Genomic DNA, 27,181 nt, shown 5'->3' on the forward strand with positions numbered 1-27,181 from the left:
TGAAAAATATCTAAAAAGTAAAAATATGCAGAACCAAAGATGCAGTTTTATTGTGATATTTCTTCTTATGAAAGGATGTAAGAAGGATAAACTACCATGCGTTGTTAACACGTTAGCTAGTTAATTGCTAGTTGCTTATAGACTGATGTTCCTCCATTGCACTGTACATAGTTGTTTATACATCCATATTTGTTGTATATGTTCACAGTCGTTCATGAAAAAAACTGAGCTTGGCTGCCTTACCGCACGTTAAAAATACCAAGCATGTAAATTTGTACTTACAAGCTAGCAAGCCAGCTAGCTCAGACATTGTTCCACGTAGGGCAGAGAGTGATGACTCAATTAGCCCTTTTTAGACAGTGAATGCGCAGGAATTTGCTGTTTTGTCTTTTTAAAATGGAGGCATAATATTCCTCTTTCCAAAAAAGCGGCTACTTGTGTGAGCGTAAACGTGATGTGATGTGCAGTACGAAGTTGCGCGTGAACAGTGAGGTACAACATATATGTTGGAAGAATATTCAGCCCCGTGGCAGTCTGGAAAACCTTGTCGTGTCCCTGTCCAACCTCCCTCTACCGCTGCTGCTGTTGTGGTCACAGACCTGGTGGTACTTTTTTCACAAGTTTTTCCAAGTTGCTGGTGATGTTCCGTCATGGCGATAGCCATGTCGACCAAGCTCCTCCGCGACCTTTTCGTACAACAAGCCATCCTTCACAGTCCTGTGAGCTGGTTGTCCACGGTCCTCTCAGCAGTGATGGTGAGCAGTCCCTGATATCAGCGGCTCCCCAGTTGCTCATCTGGCTGAAGTGACGATGCGTCAGACGAATATTTAGCCCCGTGACAGTCTAAAAGTTTCAGAACAGCAGTTCACCGCTCGCTCTAGCAGCAGCGTTGGCGAGTGTTATGTTTGTGAGTTTGCATTACCATCAACACCTCCGCCCACCTCACACCGAGCCGGCACACTGACGGCTTGGATTTAAATGCAATGGAGGTGGCAATAAGTATACCCTCGGAGAAGCAACATTGCCGGGTAAAAACTGAGCCCCAATTTGCCACACTCTGTCTGAAACCTCGGACCAAGCCACAAAAAAAAAAGCGGGCGAATTAGCAGCTCGGTGGCCAGTGTGAAAGCACTAATTGACTGCTTTTTTTTTGGCCATTGTTAGCCATTGCTCACTATTAGCTTAGAGCCATGAGTAGCTGGTGGTCATAGGCGCCATTTGCCTCCAAGCTGAATATTGCATTCCAATCTTTCTGCATTCTTGAGTGACACAGTGGTGAAAATACATCTTTGCGAGTTCAAGACACCAATTTGTGAGTACGTGAAAGGCAAAATACCCCTGAGAGTGAAGTGTTTCTTTAATATTTCTCTCCACATCTGATAATATTGAAACCTATGGGGGCCTATGTTGACTGAGGGAGAGGTTGTCAAATGCTCACACGTTGATGATGATGATGGGATGAAAGGAGGAGGGAGGCAGGCAAGATGAAGGGATTATGTTTCTTGGCGGATGTTCTACTTCACCGAGGGTCACCGGGGATGAAAGCAGGTGATTATGAACCGCACGTCTGTCTTGGCAACACATATACAAATGTTTTTTTTTATTATCAGAGATAATTTTAGAAGTTGGCGACTGCATGTTGTAGGAATCCCATGAAAAGTGTTTTAAATGCATTTTAATTTGGAGTCTCTTGCTCCCTTTGCTCACACAACATGAATATAACATCATGACATTAAATCCTGAACGTAACATCTGTCTAATGAAGAGGCCAGTCGGGTTCAGCTGCATGTTTGATATGTGATCAGACTCCTCGGCCTGCATCCTGAGGGGCTGTCAGTGCCCAGAAATCCTCTGCAAGAGTTTACAGCCAGGATTTACCACGGGGGTTAAGTTATCTGCACAAATCATTTCCTTTTTCATTTGCAGAAACAGTCCTGCAGACATGATTTACAAGTAACTGCTGACATGGAATCCAAGGACAACTAGGGGCTACAAATCACACCAGCTTCGGCTCTTTATTTACAGCATCCTATTAGACGTCGGAGAATCTGAATATTCTAAATCTGAATTTATAAATTACAGCATTTTGTTTTTTTTTTCCTGCTGTAAAGAGTATTTAGTTCCGTCTGTGTCATAGTATGTAGAAAGTGGGACAGTGTGTCACGTCTCTCAGACAATCGCAGACAGGGAAGGAATCATCTCACTGGAGAAGCAGATAGACTTGCTCGCCTCTCTTGACGTTGCTCATCACTTTCACTCAAACCAGCTGTCTCTGCGAAGGTCTTTATACAGCCTTTAGTATTCTCTCCTTCAAGGATGCAGTTTAAAGGGGTAACGCAGCATGAATACAAACCGAAAAAGCAATGCTTGCTAATTTATATTTACGATTAGTCCTTATTTTCATGGCTTTGTCTCTAATAGCAGTGTCAGAATTAATTGCATATTTTTGAGAACAGAGGGTCTGTAATTGGGGTTCATTTTTGTGCTTGTTTATCATTTGGACAGCCAGCACAGTTTTCAATGCTGTGATGGAGACAAAGGCCATATTTTCAACAGTTTTGTAATTATTCAGGAATAAATAATAATTGCAAGCTATGTTACTTTGTGAAACTTTCAATTCAAGTCCCGACCTGGGTTATATAGCAGGAAAGCTGCCCAGACTCGGGGAAGATCGGATATCTGCTCTTTGATTGACTCATTAGGGCGGCCCATTTGGCCGGGCTACTGTAAAAGGCAGCAGCCTTTGATAGAAGACCTCTCTCAAAGACATACAAATGAAAGGTGGATAATGAAAACGTCATTTCAGCAGCAGGCGCTGTCCATCGTGTGAACTATTAACTAACCGGGTGGATGGAGAGCCACCGTCTGTTCGGCTTCTCCCGGAGAGAGGAGTATTGATTATTGGAGGCCATAAAAGGTCATTTTCATCAGTGTGTTAAAGCCATAAATAGATATTGTTGAGGACATTAAAAAATGAAAATGATACTCGATAAAGAGATTGAAGTATTTTAAGATTGGGATTAAATGTCTTAAACGGTAACAGTGCGTTGGTTCCACCCATAGGCAGGCTGGTTCTTGCTCTGCAGCCACTGGATTGTCACTGCTGTGCTGCATTTCCCAAAGCCCGAAAGCTTTAAGATAGAAAATCAATGGACTCTCATGTGTTTCTCTATCAGGACAAATATCTGGAGCTTGATGGGAGAGAGAGAGGGGAGGTGGGGAGGGTTTGCAGGATGGAAGCAAATAGAGGCGTGTTTATGGAACGGAGCAGGTAAAACTTTTAGCTGTGACCTTTTTAGGGGAAAAGTTAGGAGAGGTTTTAATTGTCCAGAAAACCTATACAAAGAACAGCTGATAAACTCTGGAGGCCATCTGGATCCAACTGTCCACGCAGGGAGGTAGTTATACGCAGTCATTTAGCAGTATACATATTTCTATCATCTGATGTGGAGTTGTGTGCTCTGACTGTTTACTTACTCTGAATGCATCAGTGTTGCCGTCTTCAAGGAACTTCCTGTATTTTTCAACCACGGCCCTATTTTACTATGTTTTGGGGGGCCTAAATAATTGATAAGGAACAATTTGAACCTTTTCATCCATCATTTTTACCCCAAAGCATAAGAAACCAGGACTCCGGTTAAAAAAAACAAACATTTTCTGTCTTAATAAGAGGTAAATGAAATTTCTGTGAAGAAAATCTCCACCCATCCATCCATCCATTTTCTACCTCTTATCCTGTTATGGGTCACGGGGGGGCTGGAGCCTATCCCAGCAGCTTTCGGGTGAGAGGCGGGGTTCACCCTGGACAGGTCGCCAGTCCATCACAGGACCAACACATAGAGACAGACAACCATTCACACTCACAGTCACACCTACAGTCAATTTAGAGTATCAATCAGCCTCGTCCTCTCTTGATGTCTTTGGACTGTGGGAGGAAGCTGGAGTACCAGAGAGAACCCACACAGGAACAGGGAGAACATGCAGACTCACACAGAAAGATCCTGTGATGGAGCCGGGGCTCAAACCTGGAACCTTCTTGCTGTGAGGCCACAGTGCTGACCACTGCACCACCGTGCTGCCTCTGAATAAAATGTCTTTTACAATATGGCAACTTTCAAAATTTCCTTATTTGGACCATTTGGATGAACGAAGGGTGACTTTATCGTACATTTTTTGCGACGGGACTGTTTTGTTGGTTGTGACAGGTGAAGGTGGAATTAGTCAAAGTCCTAGAAAATTCTGTTCACACAGCAACGTCCTAACCAAAGTGTTGTCAGCGTTATATCAGAGTATTTCCCTCCATGTAAACGTAGCCAATGTCACACTCAGACTGCATTGCGTCTCTGACCCGTTACACAATGATATTTTGTCACTTTTCTACACAAACATTCAGCCGCACTGATGTAGCTACTGACACATTAACTTTAGTAGTTTATGTTCTGAGAGGAAATTAACAGCTTTCGTTAACCGCCAACTTGTGAGGTCTCCTTGTGTGACAAGGTAATGATGCATCATGCGTGCCAGCTGGCATCCATCATACTACAATGAGTCTTTCAAGCTGCGGCTGATTAATTAATCACCATCAAGAGAGAGCAAGTTTGCTTTTTATAATATCTTTTTTAAAGTGCCCTAACTGATCACAATTTGTTAACCTCAACTGGGAGTTTCCTTGTTTGTTTGTTTTTTTTGCTCATTTCTCACAACAGTGAACATTAACACGGTAAAAACTCTGTTTGGAAAGAATATAAGTGCTGAGAATATGTAGAGAATTGGGACACAGCTTAAGAGTCTGACCCGATATTTGATGCCAACTTTCTCTACTTGAGAGTCATGAAGCCTAAGAAGAGATTGGAGCGAATACAGGATGGCGGTTAAAGATCAAGTCAGGGGGAAAAAAAACGAGAAGAAAATGATGAGAGAAAACTACATACTGAGTTAGTGCTCAATAATGAGAAGGATTGGGGGGGGGGGGGGGTGCGGACAAGGCTGATAAGCAAGTGATTCACAAAAACGCAAGTGATTTGGATTGAGCCCAGCAATTTCTTTTAAACAAGAGCAGCAGCTCATGAAAGTGATATCATATGGAAATGTCTCCAACAAACCATTTAACATGCAGCGGCAGAATTGACTGTAGATATGATTGCCTCAGGTTACAGGCAGTGCATGCAAATGTTGTGTTAAATGTGAAGTACGCTCTAGGTCCCCAGTTATTTCCCCACATTTTCTCTCTTTGATTTCATGCCTGTTTCAGCCTTTGTTGATCGGGTTTAGACAAAGAAGCATCTTCATTCAGGTACAAGCACCATGATGCATGACCACAGGTGTCCTGAATTATTATCATCGCTGCCGTGTCTCCGCTGCTGTCTGTCAGTCTGGATATGCAAATTCTACCTGGCTGGGGGGTGAAGTGTGACCCAAGGATGAACCAAATATATTTTGGTGTAGTGACGAATCATAGGGTGGATATGCACATTTTTTATTTATTTTTTTGCTTTTGTTAACTTTGTAAAATGGGGTATTTTTCGTGTGTGAGTGGGTGACATCAAAAACAGTGGAGGAGAGGATGCTGACTGTTCCCAAAAATGTCTGTTTAACTTGTTTTTACAGCCATTATTTTCACACTTTTTTTTGCCAAAGTGTAGGCAAAATGTGTCGTCTTTCACACAATCCATCTCAGCAGAGAGAATCACACATTGTGCTCTCTTGGAGTACACCTCTACTTCTGGGTGTCAGCTATTGACACAGATAATAACAGGTAGATAACGTCTTTGTTGTCGTTTCCTCTCTGTTTCAGTGGCGGACAGCAAGGTGCTCCTCGAGGGCCTGCAGAGGTACGGCCCCATGCCAATCTATCTGCCCGTCAGCTACCGGATCCTTAATGCTGAGTCAGCTTTCTTCCTACAGGAGGCAAACCAGGATTTAATGAGGAACTCAAGCCTGCAGGCCAGAACCGAGTCCTTTTTCATCCACCAGGCTCGGCAGATGCCCTTCATCAATGCTAGCTACGGGCCATTGTCTGTCCAACAGCCTGTCCCTCTAGAGCTGCTGCAGACACTGCCGGGACCCTTCAACACACACCCCTTCTCTTCATCTTCAGTGCCAACTTCAGCATCATCTTCACCTCTCTTTACATTCAACTGGAAGGTTCACACCTATATAATCAGTGAGAGGATTCACCCCAGCTGGCCAAAGGTGCAAGTGTTGTTCTACATAGCGGGGAGGGACTGGGATGATTACAGCGCCATCCAGAAGCTCCCCTGCATCAGGATGTTCGCCTTTCATGAGACTCAAGAGGTGCGGGGCACGTGTCGGCTCAAAGGTGAGCTGGGGATTTGTGTTGCTGAGCTGGAGCCTTTAGCCAGCTGGTTCAGCCCACCTACCATTAGGCCCGGCAGGCAGAGGGTCTCAGAGCAGGCCCAGGGCACCCCGGTGGAGCTCTACTACATGGTTCAGACCACCAATAGTGGAGACTGCAGCTCAGAGGATTCAAGAAAAGGCAGCCCACTTCGCACTGACCAACAGAGGCCCATGGGCTATTTTGCTGGGCACACGCCGATGCAGCGTATTGGGAGTGTCCGGCTGTTTCAGCCGCTGTCAGAGCTGAAGCTGGACAATAACTTTGTGGTGATGGTGCCATCCAAACCAATCCGGCAGAGAGAAACAGTCTCCGCATTTCTGGCTCTTTCCACGCTTTCCTCGGTGCAAATCTTTACCCTCAGGTGAGTCACCTCGTCTTAATACACCTACTCTGCTTTAGTTTGTGAAGCTTGACAGCAACAAACAGTTCAGAGGAAGACTTAAGAGGGAAGCGATAAAGAACACCATCAAAAACACCCTGAACTGTGACAACACACTCACTACTGTACGAAAGGTGACAATTCTGTCTTCCTTATGTGAAACTGTGTTGGCATAAAAGTAGTAAAATAAAGAAAAAAAAGACTAAGTGTGACTCTGACAGCCTGAGTTGCCTTCTTGTTGAACAATGGGAGGCCAAGCCCACTTTTTCATCCATCCATCCATTTTCTTTTGCTTATCCGGTTGGGGGGGGGGGGGGGGCTTGGAGCCTATCCCAGCGGCTTTCGGGCGAGAGGCGGGGTTCACCCTGGACAGGTCACCAGTCCATCACAGGGCCAACACATAGAGACAGACAACCATTCACACTCACAGTCACACCTACAGTCAATTTAGAGAATCAATCAGCCTCGTCCCCTCTTGATGTCTTTGGACTGTGGGAGGAAGCTGGAGTACCAGAGAGAACCCACACAGGAACAGGGAGAACATAGAGACTCCACACAGAAAGACCCCGTACCCGAGCCAGGACTCGAAACCGTAACCTTCTTGCTGTGAGGCAACAGTGTGAACCTCTGCACCACCGTGCCGCCTCTGCTTTTACCTTCTCAGTCGATACTTTTGTGATTTGAAACATTGCTCCTAACAGCTTGTTTAACCAGAATTATCCACAGTTGGAGGGGATTAATCTGTGGCAGGAGAGATTAGAAAATGTGTACTAATTTGCTACATCATGACACTATAGTCTACTGCCTGGCAACAGTCAGGTTATTTAGGTCATTGGTCCACTGAGCTGTGGAAACACACTTTTGCAAATTAAAAACATTGTATGACTGAAAAGAAACTAGACCGAATGTTGTCCTGGCTCGTAAATCGATGTTGGTTTCAGATGGCAGATAACTGGTGATCCTAGTAACCAAAAACCGAATGAGCTGAACTAACCCAACTCAAACCTCCTGCTTTGTGCATGAAGCTTTTTCACTCAGCACTGATGGAGGAGGTGCTGTTACATTTTTTGTTTGACTGTCCACGATTTTGTGCCATCTTTTCTGTGTCTTATAAAATTTCAACTCCGGTCCTGCCATATCTCTCACATAGCTGAAATATTGATCTTCAGGCTGAACCAGACCTTTGTAATAAAGCTTGAAGGATTCTCTTGTGTATACAGGCTGTTAGGGCTGCACAATTAAAAGTAATTTAATCAAAATTTCAATATGGCCTGCAGCAGTAAGGTGCAGTCTTACTTAAAGGCTAATTGTGTGTCAAAGTACCATTTAAGATTTAATATGGTCGTGCTCCAGTGACGTCCAGCCTACACATTGTATTCTGCAGACTTAAGAAAACACCTTTGTGTTGTTCCAGAGGTCTGCAGTCGTCACACCATAGACAATTTGAGACAGAACTTCTCCAGAAAAGTGTGTTTGGCCTTTCAGGTGCTCACAAATTAGTGTCTTGACCTCATAAGGACATTTTTCCCTCCTGCATCACAGTCATGCGTATTTAGCTTGAAGCTAACAGTGGCTAACAGCTACAAAACAACCGCGGAACTGTCCGAAAACATATATCCACAACACCCAACAACAATCCACATCATAAGTAAATAAAGACTACAGTGGTGCTGTGAACATGTGACGAATCGATAGCTTGTTTTTTTTTTTTAAGGAAAATGAGAATGACATTAAATTTGTAATCATATTGCAATTACAATATCAGTCAAAAATAATTGTGCAGCCCTACCAGCAATTATAGATTACATATTAAAACGGTGTGCAAAGTAACTGAGGTGGTTTGTTAGGCGGTTTGTCTGGTGAGATATTAGCCGTACTGACGTGCTTAATACCATGCAAACTGAATTCTGACAGTCTGCAGGGGATTGTTTTGACGGGGTAACGCCTTAATTATTCCTCTGTGCTATTTAAGAAGATTGCTTAACGCACTCACCTCCAAAATTGCTTGTCTGAGGCAAATTCAGTTTGAGGTGACTCCGCACAAAAGCAACAAAGTTGTCATTGATTCATTGAGCCTTGTCTCATATAAATTACCATTCAAAGTGACTGTAATTGGTCCATGTTGTGTGATGCAAATTAAGGTGTGAGGAATATTTTCACCGGGGCTTCTTTTATGCCTGAGAGCTAAATCATGGAAGATGAAACCGTTAGCGGCCTCAAAGTGGAGCTGTGACAGAGCGACTTGGCAATTTGTCAACCCTGGGTGAGCAGGAAATCTGCCAAAAAGCCTCATTGCTTTTTCTCTCACTCCACCGATGATGAACTCCCATGAAGTATTAGTGCTCACTGAGTGTGTTTATCACATTTGTCAGCATGTGTGTAAATGGGAACTTTAAAAAGATAAAAAAAAAATTCCTAAGTGCTTTTTTGCACCAAGATCATACTCCTGGTCGTTCAGAAGTTTATCTTGCTGGTTCTCTCTTTCCTTTGGGAGGGCACCAACTTAATATTCAACCAAAATACCTCATTAGGAACTACAAGATTAAACCTCAAAGAGTTTAGGAATCACAGTATTTGACTGTCAACTCACCAAAACTACTGGATAATTGCACATTTAAAGATTGATGATTTGAGTGCTTCGCTTTTATCTTACAGGAATAAAACTGCTGTAGTTTTCTCTGATCATTGATGTTGTTTCAAACTAGAAATACTGCATCGTGGTTCCAGCCTGTGTTCGCGTCACAGTGACTTTGACCTTTGACCGCCACAAATTTCAGTCCATCCTTGCGTCCCGGTGGAGCTTTGAGCCACGTTTGAATCCCTTCCCTCCAGGCGCTGCAGAGATATTACCAGACGTGGAGTCTCAACTGTATTGAGCCCTGTTGGATGTAGAAGTCTCTCTCCTCCCTGGCTGATGTTTTACTGACTGGTGTGGGTGTGTTTATAGACAGCTTACATTACAAGCAGCTCTGGTGTGTTTCATGTTGTCATCAGTTGTTTGGACTTGCTCCCGTTCTCTCTCCCATTATCTTTCCCCTCCCTCCAATCCATCTCCTCCTCTCCTCCGCCACAGTCTCGCTCGTGACAAACACTCCGATTTTGTCTGGACAGGTTTTATTCCTACATGTGCTGCTGTCAAGTAGATTTGTTTTTTTTTACACTGAAGTGACTTTAGAATGAAGATTCACTCCGAGGCAAAAATGTAGAAAAGTGCCAAAGTTTGTCGTCTTCATCCAAATCCATCGATGGAACCGCAGTGTCTTTCAGTTTTTTTTCCTGTTTTGTCCTTAGTTAAGCCCAAAATAATGTTTTCTTCAGGTGGACGAGGCCTCAGACAAGGGTTTTCAGTCCTGCTCTTCTGTCTCTACATTTGTAGGAGGTTTCGGAGCCCTCGAGCACTGCTTGGTACGATAGGGATCCTTTGCAATAACAGCAATTACAGTGTGGCGCACAAGCCAGTCCACATTCCTTCCTACTCAATTCCTTGCACCAGTGAATGCCAAGTTGACACCATCGCAGTTAAAAGGTTATAAACGCGTCACCGTCCAAAACACACTACATGCAGGTTATCTTCCCAGCCAACAGACACGCCTCCAATTTAACAGCAGTGACCTGAGAGCAGCGTCTGAGGGCGACTAGACCTGGTGCGTACTGGTTATTTTTGATTTTAAACTCTTTTTAGCACCAAAATTGATGTTTTCTCTGTTCATGTCAATTTGAATTTTTTTTTTCCCACATTTGTCCTACAAGTATGAGCTAGTTTTAATGAACCATCATCTTCACAGCAGCAAATTCCTCCTGTAAGTCGGCTAAAGCCGGCGGCGGCTCCTCAGCTCATCAGAATGGTTTTAGAAAATAAGTCATGTCACCTGTTTAAAAAAGCAACTCAGCCACGTAAAAGCCTGAAAAATCATCAGTAAGATGAGCGATTGTGGTTTGTTTCCTAATTATTCACTGAGGATTTCTCACACAATAGCAATGTTGTTAACTCACTTGGTGCGTCAACATTTGGCTCCCGCTGTAGAAGGCTATTACATTTACCCAACAACTGAAACAAACACATCCATACACACGCCGCATCCGTCTCAGCAAAAGTATCAGTAGGTCACAAAACTAATTTAGGAGTTGGGAAAAGAAGTTTGTTGAAATTAAAACATTTAACTTGAATGCAACATCAACTTTCATTCCATTTTTCATTAATAGAATAGAGAATAATGTCTTGATGTGGTTATCGTATTCTGCTTTTATTCTTAATGCTAAAAGTGTAAGTCTGTACAAAGTCAATGTTCAACACAGCATATAAAAACTGGCAGCGAGGGCCGGTTTATGGTGGTAGATGTGGTTATCTGGAGGGCACCAAGTGTCAAGAGTGTGCTGCAAGTGAAACTTTTCTCGATTTGGAAGACTTACTTTGTTGGCCCCAGTCACATTTGCTATATTAACATAAGCAGCATTTTAGAGGTCTAAACTGAGCTGAAGACGATCAGATGAGATGCTGCTAGTCTGATGTGGGTCAAGCTGAAGAAAATGGCCGTTTTTGACATGGTGTATAATTGCAGGGTGACGCCGATGGCAGCACCAGCAGCTAGGCTAGCACCACTAGCATGAATGCTAGCACTGTCAAATATCATACTGGCAGCACTGGAGTTGATGTTTCTGGATTGAGCTCAGTGACTGTTTCATTTCATGTGTGAGCCAGCTCGGCCACACATCGGGGCTAAAGGGCCTTTCTTGAAGACCAGCCCACGGCCATATTCTACCTCAGGAGTCAGATCAGAGTCAGACCCAGAGAGGAGAAGGGAGGAAGCAGGTTTCCACAGCAGTGAAAACCAGTGAATTTATTTTTGATGGAGGATTTAAGGAGGATGTTGATGATGTATTTGGCATACCCCAGTGTGGGACTCATGAATATAGTTCGAGTTTGAATATATCCTTAAGTTATCATGCTGTTCTTCTAAATGATCAGGCAGCAGGAAAATCTGCTCATTTAAACAAACTGAATTTTTTCCTCTTTGACTTATTATTGGATGCATTTCATCTAATTGAAACTAATCTAATGTAATTATTTTGAACGTAATTACAGGCTTTTAATTCCATCTGCTGGAGAAAAAAAACAAAAACAGTCTCATGAATATGCACACATACACTCGTATTTACACACCCATCACACAGACTCTCTCACACTCCTACATGCATGGACCAGCCATGTGCCAGCCGTGAAGTCACGGTGTGTTTGTCATGCTAAAGGCTCCCAGTGGAATTTCTAATTCCCAGCGCCCTGCCTCATTAAGCTGAGGAGGAAGTGGCGTAACAGGTTGGAAAGGGTTCTCCTGCTACTCCTTATTCAACATGCAAATGAAAACACCATTTCTTCCTGAACAAATTAACAGGCTTTTCGTACGATAAATTTCCCCAGCTGTATTGTAATTTTGACTAAACAATCCAACATATTTCCACAGATCCCTCCCCCGGGGGCAGTGCTGCTGATGTATGCAAATTAATTTCTAATATCGGAGCGTTAAAGGTATAAGTGTGGGATTCTTCCTGCTGTGCCAGGCTGAACAGTCTGCATCAACTGTTTTACTATTTAGGAGGTAAATGAGGCAGGCCCGGCCGCTAATAAAGATGTTGAGCTCGTGGAGGCTGGTTTGGTATTCAAATGTTATGCAAACGGGATGCAGAGCTTTGCGTCTGCTGATTCTGATCCTTGACACGGGTCTAACGCCTCGGCTGTTATTGGCCATTGTTTACTGAAATACCAGCAGGAGAAAAGGTTGCAATAAAGATGTTCCCCTCAGTTTATTATCCTTATCTTGGCTGCACTCCTCTGTGGTTCAGTTCTTGGTAAAGGTCACCCATGATGGCTCTGTCTCTCTTCCATTTCCATTTCTCTACTTATCTGTACTTTTTCTTGTGTTTTTCCCCTCTGTCTTTCTCTCTCTTAACCTTTTTCTTCCAGAACACATGCTCTCCTTTTCTCATGCTCTCCCTGAGCCTGACACGCTCCTCTATGTACTGGAATCCTTTACAAGTCTCCTGCTCCTCACGTCTCCACTGACTCAGTGGGTTTACATGCACAGTTGAAGTCAAGATGGTTGTGGCTTGGTGACATTTAATTGGGCCGCTGCTGTTATCCTGGTATACGTAACCAGGGAATAATCATTTCATTGACCAGAGTATACCCACATCAGGTGGCGCTGTGCCTTCTTACAGCAGGTTGCAGCCACACCTTTTCATTTTTTACAGGCTTTTCTTTTGTTGGAAAGTCGCTCTTCTTATTTTGTTGTTGTTTGTGAGGTATAAATGTCAGAAACCCATGGATGCTACAATCCTTTTTAGTGCTCAGAGCATGTGGTATTTGCTGCAGTGTATAATTGATGCGATATGAGCAGAAACACAGCAGAAAAACGCCAATATTTGATTAAGTCATTTTTTGTGACAATAAAGAGCGAAGTAAATGAAGAAGTGGATGCTATTAAATGTCATATCTTATATAAACATAATTTTCAATACATGTCTTCGTAAAAAAAATGATTTAGTCAGATTTTGGCGTTTTTTTGCCGTGTTTCTGCTGATATCGCATCAATTATATACTGCAGCAAATACAAAATCATTTGCGAGTTGCAGAGTTGTTTTTCCAACATGATGGTTTATTCTCGTCGACGTTTCCCAGTAAGGAACTCGTGACTCTGGTTAGTCTTCTACCATGAATGCAGCAACATTCCACACAAGTTAACCTGTGGTGTCCCTTCAAACGGCAGACTTAAAATCAATAAACTGAGAAAACAGACAACGACTTCAACTGAGAAATTATAGAAAATTGTCTTGATTTTGCCATTGCGGGTTTGTGCCACCTGGAAAGGGTCTGATTTTGAGGTTAAATACCACAGTGGAACCTGTGGAACATCCAGCAGGCCAATGTGGGGCTGACTGAAGCGTATACATGCAGAAGTAATTAGATTCCCCACCACATTATATTAGGTATATTAGTCAGTAACCCAGTAAATGGGCTTTTATACCATCATGGAAACATATTAATGTACACTTATATCTCTTTACCCTCCTTTGCCCTGCCTCTCCCAGTTCCCTCCCTTCTTCTGCTCAGCAGGCCAATTCACTAATGTTTACTCTGAAAGCACAGACTTTCCTCATCTGCTCATTAATAAGTAATTAGTGATTTGCAGCCTGGGGAGACTGCTCACTATGTAGATCCTCCTCTCCGTTGGACCCTGCCACCACCAAAGCAATCACCAGTTGCCTGCAGCAAGTCATTTGAATCCTTGTATTCTCTACCTTAATGATTTTCCATCACATTTCCTTTCTCGAATTTGTGTCGAAATTGATGAATGCATTGGACATTGGAAGGACAGGATGTATTGCTCTGCCACTTCCCCTGTCTTCGTTTCTTTTCCTCCTTCCTTCTTTTGCTCTGTCGATCTGCCTTTGGAAATGCAGCGTGTCCCCGAGGGAAATTTGTGATCCCACTTCCTCACTGCTCGACAGAGGGGTCATACGAATGTGTCGTACCTTTCAGAGTGACACAAGCCTCCAAGACTTGGAATATTGACAGAGTCAGAGGTCGATTTGGGTTTTCTCTCTGGTTGCTTTGAACTTCTGAAGTCTTTCATGCTTGTTGTGAGGGCAGAAGAGAGAATGAAGGTAGCCAGCGGGGTTCTTCCCATATCTTGACTTGCTGTAGGACTTTTGAAGTGTTTGAGAGATTTCGGAATCCGTCCTTTACATTCGATTCCGTATCCATCACACATCACAACAAAAGACGCAAACAATAGAAAAAGGCTTCGTTTGATATACTGCGATTTGATCTGTTCTATCTGCATAGCGGGGAAAAAGTTCAGGGGCTGAAACAAGGAGAGAAACCACCAGACCAAGAAGTCCCCCAAACCCCATCCAACCCTTGATATGAACCAGGGGAGCATTTCTGAAATGATTAGCAAGAGATATGCCACAGAACAACAACTTCTCCAAATATTCAGCGGGATGCAGTATTTTCTTTTGGCAAATAAAAAATACTTTTCCCTCAAAAAGTGTTATTTGCTATTTTGAAGGGGTACATCAGAAAAGGTTGATGAAAAGGCAAAAATTTGAAGGAAAAAACACCCCAACTTTAGCAAATGCTTGCCAGAAGTGCTTTTTGGCTGATGCAAAACAGGAGACGTTCAGAACAGAACAAGGTAACCCCGATTTGAAAAACTGCTGGCAGAAAATCTTTACCTCACGACTGAGCTGTCTCCACTGCTGTCGTCTTCACCGATACTCTCAAACTTTATCTTGGAACAGCATGCAACAAATCTACCTCTAACTGGCTCTTAAGAACAATTACAACTTGTCTGCCTGAAGGTAATTCCTCAAGACCTCTCTCCATTAGTCACACATAAACAACATTCTTCTTCCACTGTTTCCTTCACCAAAGTCCAAACCACCTATTGAGCATTTCCACAGTTGGCTTAAAACTGATTCTGGAAGCAAATATAGACTTACTGTTAGATGTCTTGATCTCTGGAGCCAGGCCCACCCTGCATGACTTGGTAGAGATGCTGTGGGGAAACAGTATGAACAGATTAAAGCCAAACAGCTGTCCTCTAGTCTCCCAACATGTGTTTAAATACAAGCTTTCAGTTATTGGCTTTTCTGCGACCTTTGAGGAATGCCAGCATCGTATTATTACCTTGAAGCTAATGGAGACCAACCGCTAACAACTGTACAACCATCTAAAGTGTCAGTTTACGAACTCATGGTCCAGTGAAATCTACGTCTCTTTTATTCACCTGTATGCTCAGTAATCATATAATACTTTGACTTGAGCTAAAAACAAAGCAGAACACTTCCATTTCAGCAAAACAGTTACACTCAGTTTGCAGTGTTCTGATTTGTTTTTTTTTCCATTCACAACTCATCTTGTTTTGTTTGTATCGTTACTCTTTTATGTCATTAATCCCAGAATATAAATTCTACAGTTCCCCGATTCATACTGGCTGTTTTTCTCTCTTTTGAAGAATTCTCATTATTGCCTGTGATACAGTAGCTAAAATCTCTGACTCCTTACGTCATTGCAAGCCACAGACGAATAAAAATGTTCAACAGCAAATATATTAAGAACCAAAATGAAGAGAGGAGAGACCTGAACACTGTGGGAGACTTTTACCTTCTAAACTGTCTTGTCTGCTGTCAATAACTAGAGATGTTAAGAAAGAGCGCCTTCAACCATGATGCTAGTTTGTCATGCAGCCAAAAAAAATAAAACTCAAAGTGTGTAGAGCAATAAAACACTACACCAAATTGAAAATGCCTCTGGGACGAACCTATGATTGTGGGCTATAAACTGCACTTGACAAGCCATTAAGTTCTGAATTTACTGGTTAGCTAAGGATCAGCCTTGACTTGAGAAGCCTTTACCCAAACAACCAGGAGAATTCTCTTCCAGTTTTGTCAAAGACAAATGGGACTCAGTTCTATGTTAAAGTGGGACTTCACCAAAGAAAAGGTGTATTTACTTTTCAAGTACTTACAGACATTTCTCCTACTGCTGCACTTCTTTGTGCCTCCAGAATACAGAAATAGCTGACGATGTTTACTTAGCTTGATGGTAATGGAGACTAAGATGAATATTAGCGCCAAACCAAAAGTGATGTAGTTTGCTCCAACCCACTTGTTTGTGGATTACTGAGCATGTCTGGCTAAAGAAGACATGGGTGACGTTGAGTTTGTAAACAGCAACTTCTGGAGAGTTTTGCTATGGTTTTGCTGCTGTTAACTGCTGTTCACCATTAGCCTCAGGCTAAATATACATAGTTAGCTCTGTCTGCATTCTGAAGTCACAAAATAGTGACAGAGGAGGAAATGAACATCTCCATCAGCTTAAAACACCTCATTTTCTGTCCTTTAATGGCAAAATCCATCCATCCATTTTCTACCTCTTATCCTGTTAATGGTCGCGGAGGGGGGGCTGGAGCCTACCCCAGCAGCCTTCAGGCGAGAGGCGGGGTTCACCCTGGACGGGTCATCAGTCCATCACAGGACCAACACATAGAGACAGACAACCATTCACACTCACAGTCACACCTACAGTCAATTTAGAGAATCAATCAGCCTCGTCCCCTCTTGGTGTCTTTGGACTGTGGGAGGAAGCTGGAGTACCAGAGAGAACCCACACAGGAACAGGGAGAACATGGAGACTCACACAGAAAGATCCTGTGCTGTGAGGCGACGGTGCAAACCACTGCACCACCATGCCGCCCTTAATGGCAAAATGTTTGTTTCTTGTTTGTTTGTTTTTTTTGGTGATGTGTGGCTTTGAGGGCCACACTAAACACAATCATATATGTTAGGGAATGACTTGAAGCAGAGAGATTGTCACCAGAGGTTTTCTTTCGGTGGATAGCAATTCCTTTACAAGCCTGCTGTTGCCAATATCTTTAGGCAACACTTCTACTCCAACTTCTTACAGCGCAGTTTACTCCAGCTTGGAGATGATATATGTAGGGCCGGAGGGGTTGACAAACATGGTGGATTAGGTCGTGAGGCAGTAAGCTGTGCAACTCTGACTCAGAGTCTCCTTCTCTCTCAGACAATCACAAGCTCGGGCCTTCTAATCACTTGTTTATCCTCGATGTTTCTCCTACGGATTTGCCTTGATTAGTTTGATTCCGCAGACTTGACAGCTGTAACACAAACTCAAAGTCATGCATATTTTAATGTGGACTTAAGGCAAAGAAATAAAGAGAGGGGGAGAGGGAAATGATGAAATGCTTTGGCTGTTGTACATCAAGGGCATTTTTTTTTTTGGAGGCTGATTTAAAAAAAAAAAGAAGACAAAATGCTCTACAATATTTCAGCAACCATACAGAGAAAAGTGAGATGCACAAACATCTAAACAGTCAAATAATAAACAGAGACAAAAACTTAAGTGGGAAACACAAAATAGATTTTTTTCTGTTGGTTAAAGTAATAACATATGATGTTTTTATCCAAAGTGTCCCAAAGAACATATATTTAACTCCTAATGCCTGATTGACAGTAATCTGCCCCCCCCCCCCCCAACAGCATGACTGCTCCAGTCAGCTGTTGGGGGGGGGGGGGGGGGGGGGGCTGGAAATCACTGCCTCCAACAGTAAAGGTTTGATTTAAATCAAAGTAAACTGGTGAATATCGGTTTCTTCAAGGGAGAACTTTTTTTCTTTTTTTTTTTACAGGTATAAATGTTTGGTTTGCTTATCACTTTGAAACAAAGACTTACATTTTATAGTGGTGGTGGAAGAAGGCTTGCAGGCACTGAAGTGAATGACTTAACTGAAAACTGGACTGACAGGAAAGGTGCTGGCAAACGGGCAGGTTAACTACAGATGGGATGAACTACAGCTAAACAGGAGAGGGAGAACTCAACTCATCAACCAGAAACAGGTGTGAGACTGGTGAGCTGACACACAGGTGATCACAATGGGGGAAAAAATGGAGGGAAAACAGACAAAGAGCGGAAGTAAGTTGTTTTTTTTTTGTTTTTTTCCAAAATAAAACAGCAATTGACTACAACAGGGGGAAAAAAAATAAAAAAGAAGGACAAAAACTGTATTAGCCAACAAGATTGTGACAGAGACTCTGCAATATCACTTTACAAATGAAGCCCTGTTATGTTTTGCCTGCCTGCTGAAAAGTAAAGAGGATTCCAGCGAATGGGTCTTGATGGGTTCGACTGAGGTGCAGCGCAGTGGATTCGGCGTCCTCATTGATGTAAGAGTGAAGGCTCCAGGACGTCCTTCAGACTGAGTTTGGCTTCTTGAGGACAGGTATGATGGTGGCACTCGAGAGGCAGAAGTTCAGCTAAGGGGACTGTTGAATATATCTGTAAAGACATCGCTCACTGCCTGTAGACAGCCGAGTACCTGCTTGCTGGGTGATAATGGAAGTCTTTGTGTCCCTCTCTGGAGGATGGGCTTAGGGCCCATTTGGAGACCAGCCCCTTGACATGATTTAGGAGGTAATTTATAGACTAAAGAGTATCAATCACTGCAGGATTCCTGCTCTGCTCTTTCACTTTTATTGTAAGTGATGACACAGTGCTCAGGGTTTGGAAGATATTATTTGAACAATAACAGTTTTTTTTCCCTCACCAAATTTGCCTTGGAAAGTTTGGAAATCAGAACGTTACATAGAGTTTAGTTCACAGGAGTCTGCTTCCAGCCAGCCGCTATTGTTTGATTAGGTTTTTATCATAATGGAACACTTTGCCCTCCTCTAAAGATTTGTTCTGAGCCCAAATGGTAATGGGTACTGGGTAAGTTTGTCAAGTTACATCATCATTAGCATTGTCATAACCTTTTCCAAAAGCGTAGAAAGAAAAGGGAGCTAATTCGATGATGTTTGCCCATGGGATCACCTGACCCACATTTGAAATCAATGGTCGTACTTGTTTCCTGATTTCCAGGAATGTTACACTTTTTTTTTTTTTATGTGTGGAACAAATAGCATTGGCAGCTGCCCACCTTTTCCAAATTGTATCATTTAGGTTCTTTGGCTCGCTGGTGAATCTGATTTGAAACCAAAATTATCCCAAATACAGAGTCGTGATTCTGTATCATTTTTTTTCTCACCAAGCTTCTCCATTATTATAAATGCTGAACATTGAGAGGAAATATGTGAACATGGGAATTTTAACACATCCAACTGAAGCAGGTATAACATTTCATAGCTTAGCAAATTTGCTAATTATACATAAAAATAAAGACCAGCTGATCGAGGTCACAAGCTAAGACATTGGACTGATTATTCTGATGAGGGGCCAAAGGATTACAAAATGGGATGACAAAACTTTTTTCAATACACAGTTTGGAAAAGTTATTCATGGCCTCTTTTCATTTTATGCTTTCAAACTTTATTTCAGGTTTGGAGACTACTTCACTTTATCCGCGGTATATGAACAGCAGTTCTTTGGCGAGGGGAGTTTGAGGCATCTCCTCGTCCAACGGAAACCCTTCATAATCTCTGAGAGTGGCACTATAATTCACTTTTTGAATTTCATCAATTTCCAAGCACTTTCTTGGCTTTTTCAAATGGCTGTTATTTTGCAGTATTTTGCATGTCGAACCCCCACCTTCACGAATCTTTTACGTGTTTCTCTTGCAGTTCACAGAACGGGTCGCCTATCTCTTCACGGGCACAAATACAAGGCTGTGATAAGCACTTAAAAAAAAAGTGACAAAGACCTCGAGAGAATGACAGAGAAAATAAAAACAAACCCGAAAGTCTGACAGAGTCTTGGCTTGTGGGGAGAATCATTAGACTGATCTAGTATTCAGCATGCAGCTTGGAGTGGTGCCGCTGGCTGGGCTTTAAGCTGTGTAGTGTCGGTCAGTCTGGCTGGAGCTGGTTGGGAGGTCAGCCATTGATCTGCAGATATAAGCTGGTACTTTGGATCCAAGCCCTCATCATCCTGTGGGCCTACCACCACTGTGGGTGGATAAGCCTTGATCTGCTCAGGGGTTTGCATGTGTGTGCATGCCTCTTAATGTGTGTGTGTGTGTATGTATGCGTTCTAGTTGAGAGAGAGATGTAAGGGGCAGCTCATATGTTGAGCATGTGTTTGTTGTGTGTGTGTGTGTGTGTATGTGAAGGAGAGAAAGATGAAGGTGACTCCTTTTATTTGCCTTTCTGGACACTCCTGCTAAGAAGAGTGAAATATTTATAAAAATGTGGGGGTTTAGAGAGAAAAAAGGGATGGCTGTGTAAATGAGCCCTAAGAGGCGAGCGCCCACTGGTTTACTCTTTCTGGTCATGTGCATAAATCTAAAAGACTTTAAGACATTAAAAGTGCTAGTCTTTTAATTACTCTCAGCTCATGCAACCTTCACCTCAGTAGATGAAAATAGATGTCTAGTGCCAAACTCTTCAAATATGTCATTCCAGGCTGTGATGCTGTAACATTTTACACCAATTTTAAACAGATGGGGACAAAAAAAGACCTTTGTCTGATTGAAACAAATTTTTTTTGTGGTTCCTTTTTTTTCTTTTTTTTTGATTTGTATGTGTGTGTCCTTGCTTTCGCAAATCTGTGGCAAGTAAAAGCAACAGTATTAATTCCAGAATTTCATCATGCAGCTTAATGCTAATACAGGTTGATTTCTGCATGAAATCACCTTCTAAAAGCTAGTGGAGTCCTTAAGGTTGGAGAAGCGAGCTTCTAACTGGAGGGTCCCTAGGATTGGAAGGATAAATCTTTACCACTACTCAGGTGCCCTTGAGCAAGGCCCTTAATCTCAACTCTTCTCTTGGATATGATTTTGTGCTGCACTGTTTTCAGGTGTGAAAGTAAAGCTGTGTAAATGGTAATCCTACAAAAGAGATACTGCCCCGAATAAATAAGGTTGTTTAAAAAGAAACCCTGAATTGTTTCCCCATCATGTGATAAGAAAGGGCTTCGGTGGAAAAGACATTACAGAGATACGCTGCCTTTTTATGCAGTTTAAATTTGAATGATTCCTTTGTCTCATAGTTTGTTTATACTTTTGAGTTCATATCACCAGGCGGCCAATACACCACTTGACAGTGGTGGCATTTTTTTGAAACGAATAAATCCTGGCCAGAAATATTGTTTTAAAAAGTGTAATCTCTATGTATAGATAAGGCAAGGAAAAACCTCCTTGAGTGTCTGAAAGCTTTAATGTGTCCACGTTTGACTTCAACATGTCAAGACTTCACTTTATAATAACCCCCCCCCCCCCCCCCCCCACCACCAACCCTGCGGGAGATTTCAGCTTCTGTCATCTAAGTCGGACACTTGAGGTTCAAATGTTGCTGCAGGGACCATCAACACGAGCCGGCATAGTTCTGATGCTAACGTAGAGCTGGCAGAGCCTCAGATGAACATTTTACCTCTGTGGTTGGATGTCCCCTGAGCCACTGAGATGTGGCAGTATCACGCCACTTCTCCCAGTGCAGACGAGTTGTGTTACGGCCCAGAGGACTCACTCTGATTCTCTTTGTCTCACTTTTTGACATACAAAGTGACACAATTGGCCAGAACTGTACACACGCATGTGTGCTTACGGACAAAATAAAGCCTCCCTTCCAGCAGCTTCTGTTTTTGTGGCTTCAGAGTGTATCTGCCACAAGGTGTGCTGGAGGGTGAGGAATAGACCCAGTAGCAGACGGAGACAAGGAGTGCCCAAAATGTGTACTTATTTATCCAAAACCAAAGTACAAACAAAGGAACTCAAAGGAACAACTGAGAAGTGAAAACAAAGTAACAAAAGGGGTCAACAGGCCTAATTCCTGCACACAGAACAAAGTAACAACCAAAACTTACACAAAGAAGTGAGGAACACGAGGGGCGAAACTGGAGACTTGAGGCTTCCGAAAAAAAATCACAAGAGGCAAGAAGCCCTAGACACAGGACAAGAGACATCAGACATACGACAATGACGTGACGCGGACAAAGGGAAACACAGAGGTTGAATAATAAATAAATTGGCTGAGACCCTTGGAACAGGAGCAGTGTCCGACGAGACCCTTAGAGCAGGACCGGTTGCAGTGGCGGCAGCCCAGACATTCAGCAGCGAAGTAGGTGTAGCGCCCACCAGGACCTTCAGTGCCAGGACAGGAGTGGCACCAGCCAGGACCCTTGACAGCCAAGCAGGAGCGGCGTCTGCCGACACAGGAGTGATGCCCACGAGGACCCTCGTGCCGGAACAGGAGTGTCAGCTGCCGGGACAGGAGTGATGTCTGCCAGGACCTTTGGTGCTGGGACAGGAATGGCGCCAGCCAGGACCCTTGATGGCCAAGCAGGAGTGGCGTCTGCCGACACAGGAGTAATGCCCGCCAGGACCCTTGGCGCCGGAGCAGGAGTGGTGCCCGCCAGGACCCTTGGCATCGGACCAAGAGTGTCAGCCACTGGGACAGGAGTGGCGCCTGCCAGGACCCTCGGCATCGGACCAGGAGTGTCAGCCACTGGGACAGGTTGGACACCGGGAGCCCCAAGCTCAGTAACATCAAGGCTCGAGGATCGGCGTCCTCACCCCCTCCTTCACTCTCTGATCTCTGCTGCAGAGCTTGATGCCGCAACTTTTAACGCTGGAAAAGGAATAGCATTCGCCGGGACCCCCAATGCCGGAGCAGGAATGGCGTCCCTTGGTGGCAGCAGCTTAGAAGGAGAGGGGACTGGAGACAACTGCCGTTGAACAGGAGGGTGGCCAACCAGCCAGGATGTCCTGGCTGTCCTGGATGAGCCCCGAGGGCTATCTGCACCGAGCGAGGACCACCCCAGGCCAGCCGGGTGCCCGTATAGTCCTCCAAATATGGTGACTCTTGTGCCGCCGTCTTCTTGGCCATATAGGCTAAATATTCAAAAAGAGTCATCATGCGCAGGGGATATTGTTTGCTGAGTCTTTTCTTGTGGTCGGGTCATTCTGTCACGAGGTGTGCTGGAGGGCAAGGAATAGACTCAGTAACAGACGAAGACAAGGAGTGCACGAAAAGGGTTACTTATGAACCCAAAAACCAAAGTCCAAATACAGTTACTCAAAGTAGCAACTGAGGAGTGAAAACAAAATAACAAAAGGGGTCAACAGTCCTAAGTCCTGGACACAAAACAAAATAACAAAAGGGGTCAACAGTCCTAAGTCCTGGACACAAAACAAAATAACAAAAGGGGTCAACAGTCCTAAGTCCTGGACACAAAACAAAGTAACAACCAAAACTTACGCAAAGAAGTGAGGCACACGAGGTGCAAAACTAGAGACTGGAGGCTTGAGACATGAAAAAATCACAAGAGGCAAGAGGCACTAGACACAGGACAAGACACAAGAGACATCAGACATATGACAATGACCCGACACGGACAAAGGGACAGATTATATACACAGGGGCAAATGAAACACAGGTGGTGCAATCAACCAGGTGAGACACATGAGGTAATCACAGGAGGGAGCACAGGAAGACAGGACAGGACTACACAGGAAACAAGACAGGGATCATGACAGTATCGGTCTTTTCAATGTAATAATTTTTTAGCTCTTATTCTTGGTGTCAGACATGACTGATGCTGATCATCAATTTGATTTAGACCTGAAGAAACATATGAATCGGCCTCCCTTCAATAACCAGTGCAACGTCACAATCTCAAGGTGTTTATTGATTAAAAACAAAATTGAATGCATAATAGGGCAAAGTCAATTCATCTTATTTAAAAAGTTTTTATTTCATGTTTTTATTGGCTACGTAGACGGAGCACTAAAGATGTTAGTGGATGTTGACAAGTAAACCCTCAAATTGTCTGAAGTTAATCACAAAAATTCCACAGATTTTTCTCGGATTTTGTTTTTTTCCAAGGCGATTAAAGTGTCAGACTTGTATTCCAGCGGACAGGAATTCACTGCCCACAGTCTCTTTCTTTGTCTAGAGCTCCATTGTGCTTCCAGCAGATATCCCGAAATGAAACAGGCTCTGAAGTCAGAGTTAGCGTGTGTGTTGTAGCAGTGGGCTGGTGGGTTCCCTTCATTACTTAGATCAGGAACTCTGCACTCTACTTTGACCCTTGTTTTTCTTCTTTTTACTTCCTTAAATCAATCTACTCCAAAAATGTAGGTCATTCCTCCTTCCCAGTGTCATATACTTCCACTAGGACTAAATTGTGAGACTGAATAACTGAAATAAAATAGAAGAGTAACTTCTTTTACTAGTATTAAATCAGGTGAACATTTTTAACCCTTGGATCATTTTTGTGTAACCCAGCACCACAAACATTAAATATTAACAGAGGTAATCATCTAGGTTTCACCTGGGCGGCGTGGCTCAGGGCTAGAGTGGCCGTCTAGAAACCGAAGTGTCGCTGGTTCAATCCTCGACTCCGGTGACCATGTCACAGTGACAGTGTCCTTGAGCAAGATACTGAACCCCGAAATTGCCCCTGACGAGTAGGTTGGCGCCTTGCATGGCAGCCTTCACCATCAGTGTGTGTGTGTGTGTGTGTGTGTGAATGATATGACACTGTAAAGCGCTTTGAGTGCTGCTAAGGTAGAAAAAGCGATGTATAGAATTGAGTCCATTAAACATTTAATTAGGGCCTGTTCTGTTTAGCGTGCGACAGCCTTGTTCTGGACTGTCCCGGGCCCTGGCCTGACTAAATGGAACGGGGCCATGATTAAGATCATTTATGACACGTATTTACTCTGCAACTACAGGTCAAAATGGCTGCTGTGGAAAGTACCTCTTCAAATGAATAATTATCTAATTATTGTCTTAAGTAAATATCACGCATGTTCAATTTGCTAACTTAACCCAATATAAGAACGTCAATAATCTGCCACATTATCAACACTGATTTGTCTGCATGTGTTTGAGTTATCAACCCACCAGTGTTGCTACTGTCTCAGGTCTGTGAGTCACCAGCTTTGATTCTGGTGCCCCTTTTCTTTTTTTCTGTATTTTATTTATGATTTTAATCTGTCAGAGCATATGGCAGTTGGAAGAACTACACAGAAATAAACAGAGAAGAGGGCAACAACACAAACATTGGATTTTTCTTATTATAGCAGGCGTGTGTTTAGGTTTGTATTTATGTTTGTGTGGGTTTTTCGGCATGAAAGCAATACTGGAAACAGAACAGAGAGACAGCATTAAAAGGAAAAGAAAAGCATATAAAAAGTATAATAATACTCTTGAAGGGAAAAAATGCAGGTGAATCCAGGGTGGGCTTAGTCAGGACAGCTGGGTTTGCCTATATTTGTTTTCTCCATCCATCCTTCCTTCCATTTTCTTCCACTTATCCTGTTCAGGGTCGCGGGGGTGGGGGGTGGAGCCTATCCCAGCAACCTTCAGGTGAGAGGCGGGGTTCACCCTGGACAGGTCACCAGTCCATCTCAGGACCAACACACAGAGACAGACAACCATTCACACTCACAGTCACACCTACGGTCAATTTAGAGTATCAATCAGCCTCGTCCCCTCTTGATGTCTTTGGACTGTGGGAGGAAGCTGGAGTACCAGAGAGAACCCACACAGGAACAGGGAGAACATGGAGACTCCACACAAAAAGATACTGTGATGGAGCCGGGACTTGAACCCAGAACATTTTTGCTGTGAGGCCACAGTGCTGACCACTGCACCACCGTGCCGCCTTATTTGTTTTCTTGTATGTTCTAATTTTATTTGTTTGCGTGGTTTATCCTTCCTTGATTAGCTCTTTTCTGCTCTAATGTTCAATCTAAGCTGCCACAAGACATGAAGGGTGTGGGTGGCCCCTTGGATGACCTTTAGGACAGACCCTGCCCATGTATGTAACAAAGACGTTGAATATTAAATCGTGTGATTGCTGTTTGGCAGAACATTTCTCCTTCTTTCCTTTCAAACTCAGATTAAAAAAGCAATGGGCTGTCCTTCCTTTTCTATAATCAGAAATATTGCCTTGTTGTCTGACATGTTGTGCTTTTTAAGATTTTGATGTGCGTTCTTAAAATGTTGTGGACCCTCAGGGTGACTGTACTTTTGCACCTGGAGCCTGCTTGCATTAGGGAAGGCTGAGTGCTCCAGCCAGCGCTCCAGATGATGCCCCAGAGAAAACTTCTGCTAAACGCTCTGCAGAAAACACAAAATCTCCAAGGGTACACGAAGAGCACGGACCTCCACCAAGACCACCTAAAAAAAATATCAGTTAAAACAGATTTATTTCAAAATGCAATTTTTTTTTTTAAAAGAAAGCCTGTGCAGGTGGGGTAGTTTTTGTTGAATCTGCTGAAAGATAAACCAATAGAAAGATGAGCGTAGCATGATAAACTCCTGGGGGGAGATAATTTAAAAAAAAAACAGCTCCAAAAAACTTTCAACTATCCCACCTGATGAGAAACTGCCTCTGTATCCCTTAGGGGGAAACAAACAAATACTTCAACCAGAGGGAAAGACTATCCAGCCACAACCCCCTCCTCCTGCTACACTGTAGGAGCAACAGAATGCAGTCCACTACAGGAAATAGAACTCAGATGGCGTTCAAAGTATCCTTCCACTCCTCACCGCAGGAAGTAGAGCAAAAAAAAAAACCACCAGCAGCCATTATCAAACACACCATCTATGATACACAACCAACAGCCACACTTTTACTTCTCATTTACTTTAGCCTGAAGAACTTGGATTACAGCAGAATCATGGCATGAGCATGTGAACGCAGATCTTTGCTGTTAAGCATTTGTTGGCAAAGCAATCAGAAATACTGGCCTGTGTGTATTTTATGTAAACACTAAGTAGTGTAGCAATCAAAGGACGCTATCATGTAAAAGAAGCAGTAGGGCTGTCAATGAGTAAACTAGTAATAGTGTAAATATGCAGCGCACAGCATAAACAAGAGCTGGTGTTAGCTTAACTGCTAAAAAGTGTGGAAAATAATATAATAAACTATTGCAGCTTTTATTTTGAAGGCAAGATCGCTGTACTGGAAGGGATTTTGT

The 27,181-nt window shown here is 43.2% G+C and overlaps 1 protein-coding gene across 2 annotated transcripts in view; it reads left to right on the forward strand.

The window, feature by feature from the left end:
* The window catches only part of LOC147244176 (transmembrane protein 132C), a 157,170-nt gene that overhangs the window by 45,494 nt on the left and 84,495 nt on the right, over positions 1–27,181 (forward strand). For both annotated transcript variants that reach the window (XM_086187305.1, XM_086187306.1), the window contains exon 3: positions 5,795–6,719. In XM_086187305.1, the coding sequence (XP_086043431.1) occupies positions 5,795–6,719 (925 nt within the window). The remainder of the gene's footprint in view (positions 1–5,794; positions 6,720–27,181) is intronic.

Source organism: Aulostomus chinensis, chromosome 19, assembly GCF_037954235.1.
Source record: "Aulostomus chinensis isolate RoL2024-O1b breed Wild chromosome 19, RoL_Achi_v1.0, whole genome shotgun sequence".
In the NCBI taxonomy this organism is placed as follows: domain Eukaryota; kingdom Metazoa; phylum Chordata; class Actinopteri; order Syngnathiformes; family Aulostomidae; genus Aulostomus; species Aulostomus chinensis.